Source organism: Octodon degus, unplaced genomic scaffold (assembly GCF_000260255.1).
Source record: "Octodon degus isolate 3935 unplaced genomic scaffold, OctDeg1.0 scaffold00457, whole genome shotgun sequence".
Taxonomy (NCBI): domain Eukaryota; kingdom Metazoa; phylum Chordata; class Mammalia; order Rodentia; family Octodontidae; genus Octodon; species Octodon degus.
In genome coordinates this window covers 92512-109794 of record NW_004525033.1, presented here as the reverse complement: position 1 = coordinate 109794, position 17283 = coordinate 92512, and the positions used below count along the sequence as shown (strand labels likewise).

Below are 17283 nucleotides of genomic sequence, written 5' to 3'. Positions count from 1 at the left end.
TGAATAGGAGTTTTGATAGAGCACATCCTTCTGTTGTTCCAGACATAAGAATAAAACATATCAGTTTTTGCCCATTTGGAATTATGTCAGCCATTGGGTTTTTATAAATGGCTTTTATCAGATTGAATTAGAGGCCATCTATGCCAATTTTCTGTAGGACTTTGAACATGAATCAGTGCTGGACTTTGTCAAATGCCTTTCCTCCATCAATGGAGATGATCATGTGGTTTTTAGTTTTCGCTCTATTGATATAGTGTGTTACATTTATAGATTTTTGAATATGGAAACATCCTTGCATCCCTGGGATGAATTGCACCTGGTCATGGAGTATGATCTACATGATGATGTGCTATATTCTATTTGCTAGGATTTTAGCATCCTTGTTCATGAGTGAGATTAGCCTGTTGTTCTCTTTCTTGGTTACGTCTTTCCCTGGTTTTGGTATCAGTATAATACTTCCCTCAGTAATGATTATGGGAGGATTGCTTCCTTTTCAGTTTCATGGAAGAGTTTGAGTAGTATAGGGACTACATCTTCTGTAAATTTCTTGTACAATTCAGCTGTGAATCCTTCCAGACCTGCACTTTTCTTTGTCGGTAGGTTTTTTATGACATCTCATATTTCATTGGCTGTTAGTGGGCTATTGAGAGTGGTTATATTTTGTCCATACAGTTGTGGTAATTTGTACATTTCTAGGAATCTGTCCATTTCTTCTGTATCTTCTATTGTGTGAGAGTAAAGATTCACAAAGTAACTATTGATAATATTCTGAATTTCCGCCAGGTCTGTGGTGATTACACTCCGTTCATTCATTGTTGCTTGTATTTGAATTTTTTCTTTCTTCTTTTTGATGAGCTTAGCTAGGGGCTTACAATTTCATTTAATCTTTCACAGAACCAGCTTGTTGTTTTTCTAATTGGTTGAATTGTTTTCTTCGTCTCAATTAAATTAATATCTGCTCTAATCTTAATGATTTCTTGCCGTCTTTGAGTTCTGGGTTTGGGTTGCTCTTCCTTTTCTAAATTTCAGAGGTGCATCATTAGCATGTTTATTTGTTCCCATTCTGTTTTCCTAATGTGTGAGTTCACAGCTATGAATTTCCCTCTGAGAACTGCTTTCATCGCATCCCACAAATTTCAATAAGTTTTGCTTGAATTTTCATTGAATTGTAGATATTGCTTACTTTCTTGTTTAATTTCATCTGGGATCCATTGGTTGCTATGTAAGGTGTTCTTTAATTTCCACGTATTTAGGGATTTCTTTAGTCATTTATTTCCATTTTCATTGCACTGTGGTCAGATAATATGCATGGAATAATTTCTGTTTTCTTGCATATACTTAAGCATGACTTAAGGACCAGTATGTGGTAGATTTTAGAAAATGACCCATGTGCAGCAGAGAAAAATGTGTATTCAGTTGTGTTTGGGTGGAACACTCTGTATATGTCCACCAAGTCCTTTTGTTTCAAGCTCTGGTTCAGTTTTGTTATTTATTTGCTAATTTTTTCTCTGGTTGACATATCTTTTTGAGAAAAGGGTGTGCTAAGGTCTCCTGTTAAGTTTGTGGTGTTGGATATTAGATTTTTCATGTCCATTAAGATTTCCTTTATGTAACTGGGTGCTTCTGTGTTTAGCACATACAGATTTATAAGCGTAACCTCTTCCTCTTGAATTTTTCCCCTAACCAGTATATGGTGGCCTTCTTTATTTCGCTTCATCATTGTTGGTTTGAAGTTGAGACTCTCTGAGAGTGAGAATGTTACCCCAGCTTTTTTCTGAGGTCCTGGCGCATGTAATACAGTGTTCCAACCATTGACTTTCAGTCTATGAATGTTTTTATGAATTAAATGTGTTTCTTGTATACAGCATATTTTTGGACTTTGTTTCCTATTCCACTGTACCAGTCTATTTCTCTTAATGGGTAATTTGAGTCCATTTACATTGGTGGTTATAATTGAGATATATTGACTTACAATTCATATGTTATTTACCTGTTGTCATTTTCTCCTTTTTCTCCTGTGTTTAATTGCTTGTCCTATTTAGTTGGTTGCTTCTGATCTCATTCGTGGAGTTCTGATCATTTTGGCCCCTCTCTAGGACATCTTTCAGAAGCCTGCATAGGGTGGACTTTGTCATCATGAAATTCTTTAGCTGTTCTTTATCATGAAATTATTTCACTTCTCCATCAAACTTGAAAGAGAGTTTTGCAGAGTATAGGAGTCTGGGCTGGAATTTGTTTTCATACAGGACTTGAAGTACTCCACTCTATGCTCTTCTTGCCTTCATGGTTTTTGAAGAGAAGTCGGCCATAATCTGATGGATTTTCCTTTGAGTGTGATTTGCTTCTTTTGTCTAGCAGCTTTCAGTATATTATTCTTGTCCTGAGTTTCTGGAATCTTGTCTATGACATATCTCGGTGTGGTTTTCATTGGGTTGAGGTTACTTGTTATTCTGTATTCTTCAGTTACCTGAATGTCAGATTATTTCCTCACATTTGGGAAGTTTTTTGCTATTACTTCTGCCCATAATTTTTTAATGTCATTTGTATTGACTCCTTCTTTCTCATTGATGCCTATTAGTCTCACAATGTTCATCTTTGCATCATCTTGCAGGTGATGGATTGTTCTTTCCTGCATCCTCATTGTTTTTGAGAGAACAGTTCTTACCTTTTTACTAGCTACACCAGCATCTTCACGATCTTAAACTCTGTCTTCTCTTTCATTTAAATGGTTTTGCAAGCTTGTGATTGAGATTTTAAATTCCTCTCTATCTCTTTGACTCTGCTTTATGCGATCTGTTTCTTTCTTGTATTGCTCATTCAAGGAATCCGTCATTTCTTTAACCTCCACTATTTTTTTTATGAATGTCTTCTTTAGGATCTGTTATTAATTCTTTTACTGCAGTGTTTTTTTTTCAAATTGGGTTTCCTTCCCATGTTTCTGTAGTTGTTTCTTTACTTCATATGCTATGAGTTCCAAGAATTCTTTTCTTATTTCAGAAAATTCCTCTCTGAGTTCCTCTATATCTTTCTTCTATTGCTTATTTCCTATCGACGCTATTAATTCATACATTTGAACTGAACTAGTAGAAAAGAATTCTGCTCTGAGTTCCTCTATCACTTTCTGCTGTTGCTTATCTACTATTGACACTATTAATTCATACATTTGAACTGAGCTAGTGTCCTCTGCACTTGTTCTGTGTGGGCATTGGGCTTCCTCCATATGTTTCTGCATTTGATTCTTTACTGCAGATGTTATTAATTTCGAGATTTCTTTTTTTATTTCCAATCTGTGTTCATCTATACCTTTCTGCAGCTGTTTCTTTATTTCAGAAGCCGTTGATTCATTGATTTCAGCTGTTTGATTCCCAATTTGTTCTGTGTTAGTGTCCTCTGCACTTGTTATGGTTGGGCTTGGGTTCTGAGATTGCATTTTCTCCTTCTCATTGGCATTTCGTGTAGCACTGTCTTCTGGCCTTTATGGTAGATCTTTGTTGCAGTTGTAACCTTAGCACCTATTAAAGTTCAGGTGCAGATCTACAAAGTTTGCATTTATCCAGTTGTGCCTGGCTTGGGTCTGGCTGGTGTGCTCAGCTCCTTCCTGCTGCTGCCCTTGGGAGTGAACCTGTTGTGCCCCTCTGGCAAGATGTTCTCCTCCTAGACTAGCTGAGTGCTTCTGTCCCCTACTCTCTCTGCAAGGATTACCACTGCAGGTTTCACCTCAGACCTGTATGCCATGCCTGAGCTGAGTCGGGGGGGGGGACAAGTTGGGGTAAGGGTAGAGGCATCTCTCCCACACACTCACAGGGCCTGGGCTAGGACTTGATCTGTGGGTCTCTAGAATGCGGCAGAAATTCTCATGCTGTGGGCGGGTTGGGGGGATGCTGAGCAGGGTAGGCCAGGGGTCCCAAGGGTGTGGTAGAGGGTCTCACCCACACTGCACCTGGGCTGGGACCAGCAGGTTCCTCAGGCACAGGGTAGCCTGTTCAGTATAATTAAAAGTCATGGGTTTAATCACTCATTTGATTTTTGACATCTCATTTAAATATTTAAAGACCTGGTTTTGGCCTCCAAAAGAAGTTACAAGCTTTGATAACTTCTTCAGATCTAGGTCAACTTGTGCAACAAAGATATATTGTGTCCCAAATGTTCCTTCACATGAAATATTCATGATGTTTAGACTTTATTTGGTAGTATTACTAGGTTTCACCTAGGTTTCAGGCTAAATTTTCTGGTGTTAATGACTGTCTTTATCCTGCAGATAAGTTAAATTCATTTACTTTAATGTCACAGAGGTCATATTAGGTTAAGTGAAGAAATGTATTATTTTCTCTTCCAAAATGCAAAATACAAGGTTTTCACCATATGATTAAGATTCTATTAAAGGAAAAGGGGACTCAATCACTATATGTTTGCTTGTCAAAATACACTATTCAATCTTAAATCTTGTCAAAGATAAATAAACTGCAACAGAAAGACAAACCAGCTTTTTAAAAATGGGAAGGATACTTTTTATATGTTATTTATGTTATTTTTTAAATAATTTTTTGAGCAACAAATAGCAATGTGAGTTTCAAACCTATTAGTAGGACAGTTTCAATAATTAATACATTGCACATTGTTGTCTTCTTTGTGGTTATTCACAGTACAAGATGCAGAGAAAGGATACTTTGCATGGAAGGAAATCCATCCACTACTAAGCTGGGGCTAAATGTATACTTGTGTTTTTCCAGAGAATGCTAGTGAACCTATTTGGGTACCACAGTATATTGTCAGACTGTACAATGAAGCCAGACAGACCTGAACAAAATATTAACAGCAATAAGGCTAATTTCAGCCCAGGGCATATTCAAGGAACTAACCAAATGGAAATCTAAGGTGTAAATAGGTGATAAATATGTAAGAATAATTAAGTTAATTTTTATTAATATTAGTATATGTTGAAAATATATAAAAATCCAAAACATACATACTAATTATAGACAAAAGATTTTTTTTGTTCCAAATTTTTCTAAGGAGAAATCGCTGATAATTGAGAAAAAACAAAACCCACTTAGGCTACTTATAATGATAAATTTCTAAAGCATGTAATAGAATTACTACATCATAATTTGTCCAGGGATTTAGAGTGCACTCTTAATTTTGTAAGGGTGTTTGCTTGTGTGTTCTAGGTTTTGTTTATGTGTCTTGCAGTGAACAGCTTTTCCTCTTCTTTCTTTTTTGATAATTTATTCTAAGTATAATTTAAGATACAGACTTAAAGCATGCTTTTTCCTAAATTACCAGATAGTCAAAGTGATGTCAAAATTGGTGTATACAGTTCATCAAAGTTTTCAAGCATTCAATTAATGAAAAGATGTGTGGCCAAGCTTTTTATTCATTAACGAGAAGTTTTCAATAATCTCAATAGTCTCTTTGGAGACATCTTCAATAAATTGATCATTGCTTATAAGATCAAGTTTTTAAAATAAAAATTACATTAAGGTTTTCTCTTAAAGTGGTTTTGGTACAAAAGTAAATTAAGAAACAGTTTCTCACATGTGTATGCTAATTCATTATTGTTAACCTCACAGTGTATTAAGTGCATGTATGATTTCAGGTATACAGAGCCTAATGGGGCAACCCCTCTGTGTTTTATGATAAACATCCTTGAGAAGTCAGAGGGCTTTTGTGTTGGAATCTTACTTTGGGGCCAAAGGGTGAAGAACCATAGAGACACTCGGACTCCTCCTCCTTGGGAATTAATATATTACGGCCTTTTTTGCCATGATTCCTTCCTGTTTGACAGACTGGACTCCTTGTTTTATAATTTGAAGTACTTGAGATGTACTTTTACTAATTTTATACCTCAGCTGCGCTAGGTTCTATTTTTTTTACTGCTTGAATGGATCCCCTATATTCTTACACCTGTCATCCTAAAAGAATCCAGGTATGGGAAATCTGCTCTCTGTATTATCAAATTAGGTAAGGCCCTGTCCTGATCCAAGCACTTCATAGGACTGTGAATTGTGAGTATAACTGCTGTGATGGAAATCCCAAGAGCAGTAGTTGCACTAGACACTGCCTTCATTAGGAAGTACAAAGTGGCAAATTTGTAAATGATTTATATTTATGGTGGGAGGTACAAGCCTTGAAGATTAGTCTACACCTGTACTGTCCTGGGGTTTATCAATTCATTTGTGTAACTCCTACTTTGTACATTAATGCCAGCTATGAACAGGAAAGGATACATGCTTTCAGTATGGGAGTGTGGATCCATTCTGATATGGGTCTGACCCTATCTCATTATATAAAGAAATTGTGTATATAAATTCTGAACATGATCCCACTACTGATCCTTCCACTTTGGCATTAAATAGTCTTTTTAAAAGGTTCTACTAGATGGTTAAGACCAGGTTAAAGCAAGACCTAAATAATTCAAAATGTAACTTGTGCTATCTGAGAAGGTCACTCAAATCTCCGCAGGATTTACCCTGGAACATTGTGGGCCTTTTGTCAGTGTCAACCATCTCGATGAGTCAAAGCTATTGCTTGACCATTTTTCTCTCTGTGAAAGCCTGAGAGCATTTCTCTGTCTATTTGAGTCACCTTAGGCACACTCTACATTGTTAATCACTTTCTTCCCTGGCCCTATAATCTCCTTGATCAGAAAATTTGAGACACCACTGAGTTACAGGATGTCACAGCGGAGCTTTGCTCATGTCCTGAATCCTCACTGACCTTAACCATCCAGCAGAAAAGTGTAACCACGAGGCATAAAAGTAAATCTATATCAATATGCTGAGCTGTAAAAGGCTCACATCAACAACTTCAGACAATTGTCAGTTGTGCTGATAACCCAGTACCATTATAGACTATTGGGGTATATTGGATAATTTTGCTAAATTCAAGTACTTAAAATCTTTGGTCTTGCATCAAACATGAAAAAGTTCTTTAAAGACTTCTCCAAATATTGCTAGCAACAATGGAACACCCATATCTGACAAAACAAAGCACAAAGTGGATATAAAACAGGAACTTATCTTTAGCGTGTGTGTGTGTGAAAAAAATATATATATGTGTATATATACAAGAGAGTTAGGATAGATATACAACTACGTTCTCTTAGTTGAATGAGAGGAATTGTTTGTGCTAATATTGTTTAGACAAGATCTCATGTCTCCATCTTGTCCTCTGAATAACTACTAGGAAGACAACAATATGCAATCTATTAATTATTGTAACTGGTACACTAACCTGTCATCTTTAAACTGTTGAATTTTTATTTTTTCTTTTTTTCCATTATGATGAAAAATAGATAAAAAATTTAAAAAGCTCAAAATATATTTTCCCTACATAGCTTATAGTCTTGGCTCTTTTCTTTGGTCATTCCAGCTGTCTTACTATTGATTCAGCTTTGTATTTTGCCAGAAATCATTGGCTGGACCTAAAGGCAGCTATATAAGCTCTGGGTCACCTTCCACAAATTACAATTAACAAAAAAAGGAGAGACTTTGGAGGCCAGACCTCGAAACTGGATTCACTTTGTTGAAGTAACAGTCTGATAAGGAATTAAAATGTGGCAATGTGCCCAGCTTCTTTATCCCACCATTTGCACAATGTCTCAATGATGGACTCAATGTTGCTTCTATTTATCAGCTTGGTCCTGTGAAACTGTTCTGGCCGAGGTAAAATAAGAACGCTTAGAGTTAACTAGGACAAAGTGTGGGCATAGAATCAAGGTTGTCTATATAAAACCTTGAAGAAAAGTAAACTCATAGCTGGTTCTGAAGTCCAGATCTCTTAAGTCCAGCTTTCTTTCCTTTCATTGCATCCTCCCCCTACCTTGATCCCCTCAAAGAGGGCTGGATCCCTGAAATACTTTATATGAAGCCCAAAGAAGAGGTACATCCTCAGGCTACACATTCGGCTCTGCCATGTTCAGATATTCACAGATAGAATTTCTTGATCTTAGTGGGAAGAGCAGAGAGGAGAGACTGATAAAAGCAGCTACAGGCAGCCATGTTACTTTAGAACTTCTAGGCTTACAAATTATCCCCAGAACAGATGAAAAATGAGTGGTTAGAAATATGTCATGTATAAATATTTTAATATGCCCGATATTTAACAGGGACAGGAGAGAGGACCTTCCAAATTTCATGAAGCTTCATATTGATAGCAATATTTGTGTTACAGAAGATAAATAAGTATTATGTAATTTAGCTATTTAAAGTTGTACATAGCTCCTCTCATTACAGGCATGGAATGAAGCAGCATACTTATAAAATATTCTTTACACACACAATAAATTTAATTCAATAAAATGTGCTAAAATAAAACCCAAATATTGCAGAAAAGGATAGCTGTGTGAAAATTACCCGAGAGAAACATCAGCATTTCTGACATGGGTATTAAAATTGCTCTCCAACATTTGTGTACAGATTTAGTATTCTGTTCTAAAATCGCATAAATATAAAATAAATTCTTACAAGGAGTGCTGGATGGAGCCACAGAGGTATATTAAGAATGCTAGTTCCATGGGAGGGTCACAGATGGTGGAAAACATATATGTGATGCTGAAGTGAGACTGATAAGAGGGAAAAGTGGGGACAGAATTTCCTAAAAAATCTGAACTGCATCAGTAAATCTTATGTTCAAGGTTCTGTGGATTAGGGATGGAATGGAAAAGGGAACACCAAATGTCACAGGACACAAGACTTCCCATACCTCTCCTAACAGACAGAATAAGCAAGGCCAAGATTCTGGGTCAGATGCACATTAAATTATGTGTCCTAGTATTTCTTAAGCTTTCAAATTAAGCAAGGTTCACCTGTCATACAGTGTCAGTTGTTTGTAAACTTCATATGTATTATTTTAGGTTCGTATTCAAGTCAATTGTATCACACGTGGCACAGTCTTGTTCATCTCCTTTTAACACCAAAATAGAGAAATAGGAGGAGGAATCTCAAAACATCAGCATCAGGGTCATAGTAAAACAGAAAACAGAGGCATGGACAATTACTCACAGATAGAGAAGCAGGACAATGAGAGCCAGGAAAAACCAGGTTTCCTTGTAAAAGTTCCAGATCAGATCCATTGTGGATTTATTCAAGCTTCACTTTGAATTTTCAGGCAGGTAACTGCAGACCTCCACCACTCACTCTAAATCAGTGAAGAAAGCAGGAATGTATATGGTCTGGGAAAGGAGGTGGGATATGACCTTCAGCCAGTAGGAGGGCCTCCTTGTAACACCTGATTTGGAGAAGTCCAGTGCCCATTCCAGCATGGCAAATGATAATCAAACAAGTACATCTAGTTTGCATCTTCTCTGTTGCAGTCTATGGGAAAATCAATATAGAACTCAATCTTCCAAAGTTCAGAACATTCATTCTCATTGGAATCTCTAATAAATCTGAGAGGATTAAATATTGTCCAACTGGCCCTTATCTCCTTGCTATCCTCATTTTGAAATATTTATTTTTAGTCCTTTTAAAACAAGTTTGTTCTACAGATCTTTATCCATGCAATTTCTTCACCCTAAAATCTCATGAGCCCTATTCTAGACTCCTCGTCATATTTCACTTTGGGTCAAAAACAGATCTAGTGGTTTTCTCTTACCAATTGCTTGCATCAAATCAAGTTGTTTCTTCCTCTGGCCAAATTCTATCTCCCTCACACACTTATATTGTCCTCTCCACTTAATTCCACTAATTCCACTATTTCTTATATCCATTTACTTCTTTTTTTCTGTACATGAGATTACCAATAAAACAAAATGGCTATTCTTCACTGATATGTCCCTACTCCCTGGGAGAATACACTTTACAGATTGAGCAACCAAAGAGCTTGGTTTTGTTGAGCTGGTTGAGCATCCTGGTATCTCCATGTGCTGTTTTTGTAAGCTTTGGGGGACAACAACATCTTCATGTATTGTTAAAAACACATGATAAGGCCTGTAGGTCAATCACCTACATGGTAAATTCAGTCTGATGACATCAGGTTAGCTTATGGGAGAAATGAAATAGATAAGGTGGACTTAAAATCTTCAACAAGCTGTTTCAATTTTTGTTGATTTCCACAGTTCCACTACAAGAACTGACATAGTAACATAGACAGATTATTCAAAAACAGGCTCCCAACTCTCAGGAATCCACATTTTCACAACCAGGGTTATGAACAGAAAAGGAACCCATAATAACAACCTGAATGGACAGATTGACCCCAACACAATGCTACTAATGACACTGTACACAACAGGCCACATATGTAACATAGAGTACTCAATCTCTGTAAGGATTATGTGCACTTTTACTTTGTGGCTCTGGTAGCCAGAGGAGATTGATCTTGGCTTCTCTGTAAATGTTTGAGAACATAAATGGATATAAAATGGGGTTGGCAGCTGCATGACTTTACATTCCCATCAACCATGGAGAAGAGTTGCTTTGTCCCCACAGCCTCTCTGGCATTTATTATTAGGTGATTTATTTATGATAGCCATTCTTTCTGGAGTGAGATGGTGTCTTAATGATGTTTCAATTTGCATTTCACAAATGCTCAGTGCTATGCAATATATTTTCATGGATTTATTTGTCACTTGTATTAATTTCTCTGAGAACTGTGTATTCATCTCAGATGCCCATTTTTGGATTGGATCTTTAAATTTTAGAGGCACAATATTTTAGGTCCTTATCTACTCTAGATAGAAGACTTGTGTCTGAGAGATTATTGGTAAAGATTTTTTCCCATTTGTGGATTGTGTTTTCACTCTGTTGGTGACTTCTTTTGACATGCAGAAATTTCTTAATAATATGTGAACTTAGCTAATCATTCTTTGAAGTAATTCCCACGCAGTTTGATTTTTGTTCAGGAACTGTCTGCCTAGCTCTATGTCTTCAGTATTTCCACCAAATTTTTCTTTCAGGAGATTTAGTGTTTCTGTTTTAATGTTTAGATCATTAATCAATTTTGACTTTATCTTAGTGCATGACTATAGATCCAGGTCTACTTTTAGGTTACAGCATTAACAGAGTCAGTTTTTCCAGGACCAATTGTTAAAGAGACTTTCTTCCAGTGAACATATTTGGCCTCTTTCTCAAAGACAAGATGGTTGAGTATGTTTTCACTGCATCTCCATCTTCCTTCTTTCTTTTTCTGTTTTTTTAGAGGAGAAAATGTTTATTTGGCCCACAGTTTGTAGAGGTCTCAGTCCACAGTTGGTTGGCTCCAAGGCAGGGTGACATGGGAAAAGTGCATTGCGAGCAATAACTATTCATGGCAGAGAGAAAACAGAAAAAGCACACAAGGAAACTTAGCAGCTTCTTTCTGCCACTTTTAAATTTTATCTATGACACCAATCTTAGGTGCCAAAACCATCAGTTGACTGATTTAGTAATAATGCACACTTAATCAAAATACTCTTAATCCTAGCATTCTACTGTAGATCAATCCCTGTATTATACTTTCTAGATCCAGCTACCTTTGAAAAGCTCTACCTATGACTGCATGAGACTTTGTGGTTACATCTAGACATAAATCATAACATTCTGCCCCTGACTTCCCAAAGAGTCATGAACGACCCATTAGTCCATCTTGAAATTTAGCATTTAGTCTCTCTCTAAAGTTTCCAAAGTCCTAACAGTTTCATCATTGCTGAATAGTCCAAGTCCAAAGTTTCCTCTGAGATTTAAGGCAAACTTGGGCTCTGTACAAAGGAAAAAAAATGCCATGGCACAAGATAAACATTACCACTTCAAAAGTTGCACATGTGGAAGAGATAGAAAAGAATAAGATTAAATCAAATTAAAACTCCAGCAGAGAGCTGCCGAGTTCCTGGAGCCCCCAGACCCAGTCCTAGCCCAGGTCCGGTGACTGTGCGGATGGCTTCCTGCTACCCTGCGCCAGCTGGACCAGTCCCAGCCCAGGCGCAGAGTGGGCCAGACCCTCTCCAGCCCCTTGGGCCGCCCCTCACCACTCCGCAGTGCCTCCCCCACCCCGCCCGGCGAGTAGGATTTTCTGCCGAGTTCCTGGAGCCCCCAGACCCAGTCCTAGCCCAGGTCCGGTGAGTGTGTGGAGAGCTTCCTGCTACCCTGCGCCTGCGGGACCAGTCCCAGCCAAGGAGCAGAGTGGGCCGGAACTTCTCCCAGGCCCTTGGGCCGCCCCTCATCACTCAGCAGTGCCTCCCCCACCCTGCCCGCCGAGTAGGAATTTTTGCCCTGTCCCGGAGCCCCCAGACCCAGTCCTAGCCCAGGTCCCCTGAGTGTGTGAGGAAAGCTTCCTCTTCCTCCTACTTCACCTTGCCCCCTCCAGGCACAGCTCAGGCCTGGCATACATGCCTGAGGTGTAATCCTGCAGCTGCAATCCCTGCAGGGGACAGTGTAGAGAATAGATCCAACCAGCTAGTCCAGGAGCAGAACATCTCACCACAGGGGCACAACAGGTTCACCCTTAAGGGCAGCAGCAGGAAGGATTGAGCACAGCAGCCAGACCAAAGCCAGACGCAGCTGGATAAGTCTAAACTTTGTAGAGCTGCACCTGAACTTCAGTACGTGTGAAGGATATAACTTCAGCAAAGATCTACAACAAAGGTCAGAAGACAGTGCTACACAAAATGATGAGAAGGAACAAAATGCAACCTCAGAACCCAAGCCCACCTGTAACAAGTACAGAGGACACTAACACAGAAAAAATTGGAAATCACACAGCTGAAAGCAATGAAACAACGGCTTCTGAAATAAAGAAACAGCTGCAGAAAGATATAGAAGACGTCAGATTGGAAATGAGAAAAGAAATCCTTGAATTAATAACATCTGAACTAAAGAATCAAATGCAGAAACATATGGAAGAAACCCAGCGCCCACCCAGAACAAGTGCGGAGGGCACTAGCTCGGCTCAAATGCATGAATTAAGAGCGTCAATAGTAAATAAGCAACAGCAGAAAGATAGAGAGGAAATCAGAGCGCAATTCTTTTCTGAAATAAAAAAAGAACTCTCAGAACTCATAGCAGATGAAGTAAAGAAGCAACTACAGAAACATAGGCAGGAAACCCAATCTGAAATAAACACTGCAGTGGAAGAATTTCTAACTGCTTCTAAAGAAGATATTGATAAAAAAAAAATAGAGATTAGAAAAATGACGGATTTCCTGAACGAGCAATTCAGGAAAGAAATAGATCGCATGAAGCAGAGTCAAAGAGATATAGAGGAAATGAAACTCTCAATCACAAGCTTGCAAAACAGTTTAAATGAATGTGAAGACAGAGTTTCAAATGTTGAAGATGCTGGTGTAGCTAGTGAAAAGGTAAGAAAGGATCTCTTAAAAATCCAGCAGAGAAAAAAATTAAATATTATAGTTCTACATGCAGCATCTGAGGAAATTTGTGACGAGAAACAATCTGAAGGGCTTGTTTGGTTTTATCTCTGTGCCACTGCCAGTGGTTGTAGCTCCCACACATTTTTTTTTTGTGCTGTCTCTACTCCTTCCTTGCAGTTTTCCTTGTGTGATCTATGTTCCTTGATATTTCAAACTTCTGGGGTGTGGCGCCAGGGAAATGACTTAGTGGAATAAGTGCTTCCCTGGCAAGTGCAAGGGCCTGAATTAAATCCCTGGTTCTGAAAAACAAAATGCCTTTTGGGGTGTCCACAGGACCGTTGGCTTGCCACTCAGTAGCAACACTCCCCTCTCAGGGACACATGATGTGCCTGCACACCTTCTGAAATATGTGAAGAAGCTGTTCATTCTTCATGTATCTGAAATATGGATGATGTTAGGGTCTGCCACTAAATGGACCAGTAGCCATACATCTTTATTTCTTGGATGTAGAAGTCAAATGCCTAGATACTGAACACTCTAAACTTCATCCAAAAGAACCAACTCTCTAGACCACTGACATTACAAAACCTGGTACTATGGAGGTACCTCTTCTTAAAGCAAAGTCTTTGCCCATTGCAACTATTAACTTGAAAGCTTAGAGTCCTCCTGGTTCTTGTGCTATCCTCCGGCCATCTTCTGTGTTGTTTTCTGAAATACTTATCTTATTTCTTGCTACTATTTTCATTGACCAATTTTTCCTGTGTTCTTTGTGTTCTGGAGGTAGATTTCCCGAAGCTTCCATTCAGATGAAATATAAAACGTTTATTTTCTAATAATTTTATCGGGAAATAAATAGTAATAAGACAGTTATAAATCCAATTAGTAGAACCATTTCAATAATTAATACATTACATATTGTTGTCTTTTTAGTGTTATTCATAGCAAAAGATGCAGATGTAATAGCCTGTCTACACACTATTAGTACAAATATATTTTTACAAATATATTTTTTCTCATTGAAATAAGAGAAAGTAGCTGTATGTCTACCCTAACTGTTTTGTATGTAGAGATACATTATGGTCCTTCATTTATATCCCCTTTTTGGTTTAGTTTTGTCAGACATGGGTATTCTATTGCCATTTAAATATTGTAGCTGAGTGAATTCAACAAACTATTCCAATATTGTCCAGGAGTCCATAATAGTGGTGAGTTATCCATAGGAATGTCAATGTCAGAAGTTCTTCCCTTAAGATTTTACAACTCAGCTTTACTTTTGTACTTCATTTGTATACTTTTCTGCTCTGTGGCTAAGACCAAGATAAAGCAAGACCTATAAAACAAGAAATGTAACTGCTGTATCTGACAAGTCAGTCAAATCCCCTCAGGAATTACCCTGAAAGTGTGTCCCACCCTTTGTAGATCGGTTGTTAGGCTGAGCAATGTGGATGAGTCACTGCCATTGTTTGACCCATTTGCTCTCTGTGAAAACCTAAGAGAAAGTTTTCTCTACATCTGACTCTCTTCATGCACACTCTACATCATTGATCACTTTTCTCTGTGACCCCATAATCTCCTTCATAAGTAAATTTGGGACACAACTGGGTTACAGGATGTTACAGTACAGGTTCAAGTATGTCCTGAGTCCTCACTGACCTTGAAAGGCTAGGGCCAAAATGTTGGCAGTCCATGCAGCCCTTCTTGGTCTCTAATTTTTGGTCTGCAAACTTAAGTTGTTAACCCTCCAGAGCAGAAACTTGACAATACTATTACCCTATAACATAGACAGTTGAAATTAACCTCACTATCTGTCTGAGTATCAAATATATTTTACTTAATATGGAATAGGCATTTTCCATCAAGTATTTTTATTAATTGTATGGAGAAACATAGCAATGAAACAGTTTCAAAACTGATTAATAGGACAGTTTCAATAATTAATACATTGCATAATGTTATCTTCTTAGTGGTTATTCATTGTACAAGATGCAGACATGATATCCTCTACAAATACTATTGGTACAAATGTTTCTTCTCATTGAATTAAGAGAAAGTAGCTGTATATCTTTTTTGTTTGTTAAATATTTTTATTGAGAAACAAATAGTGATGAGACAGTTTCACTACAGATTACTAGTACATTTTCAATAATTAATAAATTACATATTGTTGTCTTAGTGATTATTCATTGTTCAAGATGCAGACCTGATATCCTGTCTCAAACACTATTAGAACAAAACTCTCCCTCCATTCATTAAATTAAGAGAATGGAGCTGTATATCTATCCTAACTATTTTGAGTATACAGATACAAAATGGTTGTTCATTTTATCTCCCATTTTTGGTTAGTTTTGTCAGAGAAGGGCATGCCATTGTCATTTAAATACTGTAGGTGCATGAATTCAGCAAAATATCCCAATATAGTCCAATAGTCCATAATAGTAGTGGGTTTTCCATAAGATTGTCAATGTCTGATGTTGTTGACATGAGCCTTTTACACCTCATCATATCATTATGGCTTTACTTTTTATACTTCATTTTCACACTTTTCTGCTGGATGCTTAAGACCAAGGAAAAGCACGACCTATATAACAAGAAATGTAAATTTTTGTATCTGGTAAGGTCAGTCAAATCCCATGAAGATTTAGCCTGAAATCCTGTACCTCAGTTTTTAGATCCTTTGTCAATGTCAGCCATATGGATGGGTCACAGCCATTGCTTGATCAATTGGCTCTCTATGAAAGCTTTCTCTCCATGTGACTCCTTAGGCACACTCTACATCATTGGTCATTTTCATCTGTGCCCCCAAAATTTCCTTGATCACAAAATTTGGGACACAACTGAGTTACAGGATGTTACAGTACAGTTGTCCTATTTCTTGAGTCTTTACTGACCTTGAAAGGAGAGGGCCAAATTGTTCCCTGTCCTTGTAGCCCTTCTTTTTCTTTGAGATTTAGTCTGCGAACTTAAGTTGTTAACCCTCAAGAAGAGAGGCTTAATGATATTATTACCCTATAACATAGGTAGTTGAGCTTAACCTCATTATCTGTCTGAATATCAATATTAGACATAACGTGAAACATGCATTTTCCATCAAGTATTGATGTTTTAAACTTTGAGTCCCTCCAGAATATGAAGAAAAAGATTTTTTTTCAAAATTATATTGATAAACAGCAATGAGACAGTTTCAAATCAAATCGGAAGTACAGTTTCAACAAATAACACACTGCATATATTCTTTTAGTGGTTAATTGCTGTACAAGATGCAGACTTGAGATCCTATTTACAAACACCATTAGAACAAATCATTCTATTCATTAAGAGAATGCCACTATACATCTATAATAACCACTTTGAATACACAGATACAAAATGGACATTCATCTGTATACCGCATTTTTTCTAAGTTCCGTTATTGAATATAGGTGTGTAAACTCATCAAAATATTAAAAAAGAGTCATGTGGACCATAATAGCATTGCGTCCTCTGTTTAACTGGAAATGTCAGAAATTATTGACCACAGCTCAACATAACAGCATGGCTTTACTTCCTATATTTCTTCTTCATAATTTTCTACTGGATGGTTAAGACCAAGGTAAAGCAGGAACTGTGCAATAAGAGTTGTGGCTTTTTGGTCTGAGAAGAGGGTGAAATCCCCTCAGGATTTATCCTGAGATCCTGTACCTCAAGTTGTAGAACCTTTGTCAGTGCAGCCATGTGGATGAGTCACGGCCATTGCTTGGCCAATGTGCTCTCTGTGAAAGCCTGAGAGAGTGTCTCTTCCCCATGTGACTCTCCTTAGGCACACTCTACGTCATCTATTACATTCCTCATTGGCCCCATAATCTTATTGATCAGAAAATTTGGGACACTACCGAGGTACATGACATTACAGTAGAAGTTCCAATATGTCCTGAGTCTTAATTGACCTTAGAAGGTTAGGGCCAAAATGTTGGCTTTCCTTGTAGCCCTCCTTTTTCTCTAATTTTGGTCTGCAAACTTAT

The 17283-nt window shown here is 37.7% G+C and overlaps 1 protein-coding gene across 1 annotated transcript in view; it reads right to left on the bottom strand.

Moving 5' to 3' along the window:
- LOC101575834 (cytochrome P450 3A9-like) overlaps positions 1–9084 on the bottom strand; it is a 59283-nt gene extending 50199 nt beyond the window's left edge. The window contains exon 1 of the mRNA XM_023708681.1: positions 9003–9084. Coding sequence (XP_023564449.1) covers positions 9003–9073 — 71 coding nt within the window. The 5' untranslated portion in view covers positions 9074–9084. The remainder of the gene's footprint in view (positions 1–9002) is intronic.
- Positions 9085–17283: the final 8199 nt, after the last annotated feature.